The sequence below is a fragment of the Nematolebias whitei genome, chromosome 1, assembly GCF_014905685.2.
Source record: "Nematolebias whitei isolate Nwh7 chromosome 1, NemWhi1, whole genome shotgun sequence".
Lineage (NCBI taxonomy): Eukaryota > Metazoa > Chordata > Actinopteri > Cyprinodontiformes > Rivulidae > Nematolebias > Nematolebias whitei.
The window spans coordinates 78,278,799-78,285,381 of NC_056498.1; the positions used below are offsets into that span (position 1 = coordinate 78,278,799).

The 6,583-nt window shown below is 40.3% G+C and overlaps 1 protein-coding gene across 1 annotated transcript in view; it reads left to right on the forward strand.

The window, feature by feature from the left end:
• LOC119413597 (glutamate dehydrogenase, mitochondrial) overlaps nucleotides 1-6,583 on the forward strand; it is a gene marked incomplete in the record, with an annotated part of 52,602 nt that overhangs the window by 39,747 nt on the left and 6,272 nt on the right. The window contains 2 exon segments of the mRNA XM_037680657.1: nucleotides 5,398-5,461; nucleotides 5,856-5,950. Coding sequence (XP_037536585.1) covers nucleotides 5,398-5,461; nucleotides 5,856-5,950 — 159 coding nt within the window.

Here is a 6,583-nt window from a genome sequence, read left to right on the forward strand (position 1 = left end):
AATAAAATCCCAAGCAACCACATATTACAGTTACATTGTTTTTTTTTTTTGTTTTTTTTTTAAACAACAACTGAACATATATTAAACTCAAAACACAATAGGTTTGCATATTCCATAAACACAAATTGAACATATATTAAACTCCACGTTTTTATTTATGAGTTCTCTAATAATTACAACAGACATGAACAAAAAACCACGGGGTTACATATGTATATGTATATATGTATATTTGTATATGTATATGTATATTTGTATACATCTATATTTGTATATGTATATTTGTATACATCTATATTTGTATATATCTATATTTGTATATATATATATATATATACATATGGTTATGACCCACATCAAAACAACCATCAACATCAACGAGGACCCTCGTCAGTACGCATACCGTGAGAACTGATCAACAGAGGATGCCATCTCCTCTGTGGTCCACATTGTGCTCAACCACCTGGAGCAGAAAAACTCTTACGTCCATATGCTCTTTGTGGACTTCACATCTGCCTTCAACACCATGATCCCCCAAACCCTGATGGACAAACTATTCACACTAGGACTAAGCCCCTCCATTTGCAACTGGGTACTAGGCTTCTTAACAAACAGACCACAGTTAGTGAGGATCCACAACTTCTCCTCCACCATAACCCTCAGCACTGGCTCTCCTCAGGGATGTGTGTTGAGCCCCCTCCTGTTTACTCTGCTCACATATGATTGTGCAGCTACCTGTCCAGGCTGTCACATTGTAAAGTTTGCAGATGATACAGTGGTAGTGGGATGCATCACAAACAATGATGAGTCCAGCTACAGGCAAGAGGTGGAACACCTGGAGAACTGGTGCAAAGAGAATAACCTTCACACCAATGTGAAGAAGACAAAGGAGATGATTGTGGACTTCAGAAGGAACAAACACACCTACACCCCACTGAACATAAGAAGATCTGCGGTGGAAGTTGTCTCCAGCTACAAGTACTTGGGTGTACACATGAATGACAACCTCAGCTGGAGCAACAACACCACCAGCCTGATCAAGAAAGCTCATCAGAGACTCTACTTCCTCAGACAGCTGAGGCGAGCTGGTCTGGGAAGCTCAGTCCTCACCTCCTTCTACAGGTGTGCAGTGGAGAGCATCCTGTGCTCCAGCATCAACGTGTGGCATGGAGGCTGCACAGCTGCAGAAAGAAAAGCTTTGCAGAGAGTGGTGAAGGCTGCACAGAAGTCTGTCGGAGTCAGTCTCCCCCCCCAATAACAGACATCTACACCTCCAGATGTAGGAAGAGGGCCACCTGCATCATGAAGGACCCCACTCACCCAGCACACACACTTTTTTCCCCGCTCTTGTCAGGAAGGAGGTTAAGGAGCATTAAGTGTAGAACCACTAGACTGAGGAACAGCTTCTACCCTGAGGCTGTTAGACTCATGAATCTCTAACCAGAATAATCACTGTGAAAAAAATCACATGTTGCTGCTGATCTGTTTCAATGTTGCTGCTGATCTGTTTCAATGTTGATGTGTTCATGCGTGCTCATCTGCTCACAGACTCATGTTCATGTTTGTGCCGCTGTTTGACGTAATGCTTTTATGCTATTAGTGTTTAGTGTATATTTAGTTGATGTTTTTCTTAGTTCATATCTTAGATCTTATTACTGTTTTTCTTATACATTTTATTGTTGGATGTAACTGGGACTTTGTGTACATAATTTCTCTCCACCACATGTACCACATGAGGTGCGAATGACAATAAAGAAACTCTGACTCTGACAAAATATGTGGAAAATGTTTTTTCAAACAATAAAAATAAAAATCATAAAACTATTAAAATAAATTATTAAATTTCTATTAAATAATGAGATATGTTTAAGATAATGTTATATTTTTATCCACATTTTTGTAGTATATATTTTTCAGAGTTCACCAAGGCTGTTTTATCTCCATTGCTCTGTATAATTTGATGACACCTGGTCCATGTAATCCACTTTAAATGATCTATTCTTTAATTCAATTCAAAAATACTTTATTAATCCCAAAGGGAAATTATTTGTTGCTGTAACTAGTTATCCTCATTTCATTAAGAGATGTTATAGACACTGATGGCTGTAGACAGGAAGGATCTCTTGTAAAGGTCCACATTTCCTCCCTCTGTACCTGGCTAGTCCTGCAGCCCTGAGGGACTCCTCCAGAGCAGCAGCACTTGACTCTCCTCCTCTGTCCACCTCATCAATGCCTCATATTCTGTGCTGTGATTTAACAGGAAGTGTTAAACAAGGTTTGTTGTGTTGCTACAGCTCTTTACAGATTTTCCACAAACCGCTTCTTGGCTGTTTCTGAAGCTGAAATAGCTTCACACATGACTCTGTTAAACTCTGCCACTGGGTCTACACTACAGACTGACGAGCAGTGTGCCGCTCTGCTGAAATGCATCACACATTTACTCAGGTGGAAGAAAAAGTAGTTCCCTCCAACCGTGTATCATTTAGACAAGATCTCAATAGTTTAGTTACTTTCCACCATCTTCCTGTTAATGATATAATGATAAGTGGAACAAACCAGTTCTGCTTGTGATAAGATGGTCTCTTTGGTACGCCCCTCCTCCATTACCAGCCCTCTTCCTTGTTGACAGTCTTGTCAAACTGGTTGAAAACAACAAAGTCCATGCTCAATCATCCAGGTATAAAATCCACGATATTGATAGTTTGATTTAAACATCAATTCTAAAGCGAAACGTTCTGACATTGATAGTATCGATATTTTAGTGTCGATCCACATCACTACTTCAGGGTACAGATCCCCCGTGATAAACAAGGTAATTTGTTTTGTATGTAGTACCTTTATAGATCACCGGATGGTAGTATAAGGCTGTTTGAACCGAAGGATGGATAGTGAGGGAGCGAGCAGCATGTCTCTTTAAGAAAAATGAGAGGGAGGCCCGTTGACGTGACATGGGCTGTCTCTCTTCAATTCTCAAAATGGTGAATGCTCGGTGTGGTTTGACCTCTTTAGCATAGCATTTGTCACACAAAGCTTTTAATTAAAAAAATCTGTAAATAAGTTCTCAGCTTCTTTTTGCAGAGGAAAAACAACTTTTTAGACGAAGACACGGATTTCAACCGTGAATTTTGGAGCTTCGACAAGATGGATGTTTTTTTCCCCAAGATTGGCCTGTTAGCTTAGCTCATAGCTTAGCTTCTCAGCTTAGCTGCTTTTAACGATCCAAAAACACAATTTTGGATGGTTAAAATGGAGTTTAAAGAGAAAGGGAGAGGTCAGTGAAGAGCACCAGAGTTGAGCCTTTTGTCATCCATTGTCTTCAGTAGAAAGAGAGAGACATGAAGAAATGATAAAGCCGATAAATGAAAATGAAGTCGATAATTTTCATTTATCGTGCGATTAATTGGTTTATTGTTTATCGCGACAGGCCTAAAAATGACAACAAAAAATTAGTTTTTTATCACCGGCATTTTCAGAATAAAAGTGTTCTGACATTTCAACAAACCTGTCAGATTAATATTTTATTGTGTCAGCTTTTTTTTTTATTACTAGATTTTCTGGTGAAGCAGTGCTATGAGCCTGGGTATGAGCTGGATCAGAACCATCTTGTCGTTGGGGGCCATCCACACAGGACCAGTGTTCAGGAGACTAAACAGCATCTTTTGAAAACTGAGTAAACGTTCTTGAAACCCAGTCTAGTGTTTTTGTGCAGTCAGGAAGCAATGATGTCATAGCTCCGCCTCTAATCTAACCTGCAGCCTGAGCTCGTTGTCCTCTTGTGCTCATATTTGTGTGTCGGCGTTACAGCGCCACACGCTGACCTGATGGCTGCCGCAGCACTTTGGTGCGTCTCTGTGGATGGTGGCATTTCTAAAACAGCGCCTTGATTACGAGGAGATTTTTGGATACAGATAAGAAAAATGATGTTTAAGATAATTTATGGTCATGGTGATGTTCAGGATTACCAGCACATGGTAATTAAAATAAGGAGCAGAGATGTTTCTGCCTGATGAGATGCACATATATGGATTAAAGTTCTCATCATCTGTTGAAATGAGGAGGAGGAAGAAAGTGTTTTGTTGTGGTCTTGTTAAACCCATCCAATCTAATGATACAGGGATTAAACTGATGCTGCTTCAACCAAGAAAGAGAACCAGAACCACCGGGGGGGGGGGGGGGTCTAGTTCACAGTGAGCCCAGGTGTGAGCAGCAGACAAACTCCAGGTGAAAGCTCACCTGCAGCAAGCCAAAGAGGACACCCACTACCCTAACAGAACCACCCGCCCCCAACAAGATGTTGACATGTAATAAATTATTAAACGTGTGTTCACATGTGACCACTGCAGCCAGGAGAGACCAGAACTGATACACCATCACACCCACCCCCTCCTACTCCGTACCCCGACCTCAGGACCTTTTTATTAAATGTTAATGTGTTCGGAGCGTTGTCATCGTACATGAGCAACCTGCACGTGTGACCGAACTCCAGGTTCAAGAGCGACGTGCAGCCTGTTGCGTTTCTCACAGTGAGAGAGGCTGTTTCTGCTGCTTTAGCATTTCTAAATAAATATTCACGTTAAAACATGAATATTTATGTCCCAGACTGCAGCAGAGACGTGACTCAGTTTAACTTTAATGTTTACACCGAACTCAAGAAGTTCTCTGAGTCAGTTTCAGGTGTTTGTAGTTGATCATGATTATCTGCTAAATTCAGTTCTACACGGTGTTTTAACAACAACGAGGTGCTGAGTCTGTTTGGATGAACTAAACTGATTATATTTACAAACATATTGAGAGATAAAAATAAATAGTATTAAACAACTACATGAGCTGAAATCCTGTAAATATAATCCCTTTGAATTAAGTAATTATTCTAGGGAAAAATTTGTCAGTCTAGTATTTAAAAAAATGAATTTAATTTTTATTCTTCAAAGGACTTCCTGTGCTATGATCTCTAGGTGTAGAAAACATTTCAGTGAAAAGATTTTTTAAATTTTCTGCTTCAATCCATGCCTGTAGAACAACATGGGGGGGGGGGGGGGGGTAGTTTGTCACTTTGGGAGGATGAAGCGTTTTTAGATTCTGGTCCAAAATATTTTGACTGTGCAACAAAATGATTAATTTTAAGGTGTCTTCAAGTAAAACTATATATTTTCTCTTGAAGCACTGAAGTAAAACAGAATTATTTATATTTTATATTCTTTACATCCAGTTGTTATCCAGATGAACACAACAAGTTTCAGTAACTCCTCAGAAGACTGGAACCTGGACATAAATATGTTGTCGTTGGGTTTGTGAGCTCTGCTGTGTGGTCAGCAGGGGGCGCTGCACGGAGCGATGCCTGCTCAGGTTAACGTCATGTCTTCAGACCTTCATCATCATGTATTTCTGTGTTCTCAGGACACGGAGCTGGAGAAGATCACCAGGAGGTTCACCATTGAGCTCGCTAAGAAAGGCTTCATCGGTCAGTCCATCAGTCACCTTGACGGGGGGGGGTTAACGAGTTCACTAAAACTAATCCTGAACTCTTGTAGGATGAAGTTTAGTCAGGACAAAACAAACAGCTCAGACGTCGTCTGATAAAATCTTTCTGATCATCTCCAGATCTTCAGATTCCAAAACTTCATTTTGTTTGTTGTTTTGGTGAAACTGTCTGATTTAATTTGAAGTTTAGCTGTAAATGTGCAACATGATCAGAGGACAAATAAACCGTTTGGTTCAGTTGTTTCACTCTGGAGATGATCTCAGAGAGAAGACATTATTGGACCAGGTTTAATCTGCTCTCTGAACAATCGCATGTTGGGGTTTCTGGTTGGTTATTTTGAACCTGACAGACTCTTCTGCTGTTGGTGTTGCAGGACCTGGCGTCGATGTTCCTGCTCCTGACATGAGCACCGGAGAGCGGGAGATGTCATGGATCGCAGACACTTTCGCCAACACCTTGGGACATCACGTGAGTCTGAGAGCAGACCTCAGGTTCACAGACAAGTTGACTGTTCATAAAGGAAAACCACATCTGACGTGCAGTGCTGGGGTTCCTCTGTGACCCAGACTGTCCTGGACTCTGTTAAAGGGGTCAACACTTCTCTTTTAGAAGCAAGATAGAAAAAAGACCTAAAGTTAACCTTCAAAGGATCTCCTACTAGTTGGAACAATAGACCTTATTTGATAAACAATTACTTCAGCTAGAAGACAACAAGACTGAAAAGTACTGTAGGCTGTGATGATATGATTTTAGCACCAGTGCTAATATATATGACGTTAGCTCCAGTGCTAATATATATGATGTTAGCTCCAGTGCTAATATATATGACGTTAGCTCCAGTGCTAATATATATGATGTTAGCTCCAGTGCTAATATATATGATGCTAGCTCCAGTGCTAATATATATGATGCTAGCTCCAGTGCTAATATATATGATGCTAGCTCCAGTGCTAATATATATGATGTTAGCTACAGTGCTAATAATATATGATGTTAGCTCCAGTGCTAATATATATGATGTTAGCTCCAGTGCTAATATATATGACGTTAGCTCCAGTGCTCATATATGTATAATGCTAACTCCAGTGCTAATATATATGA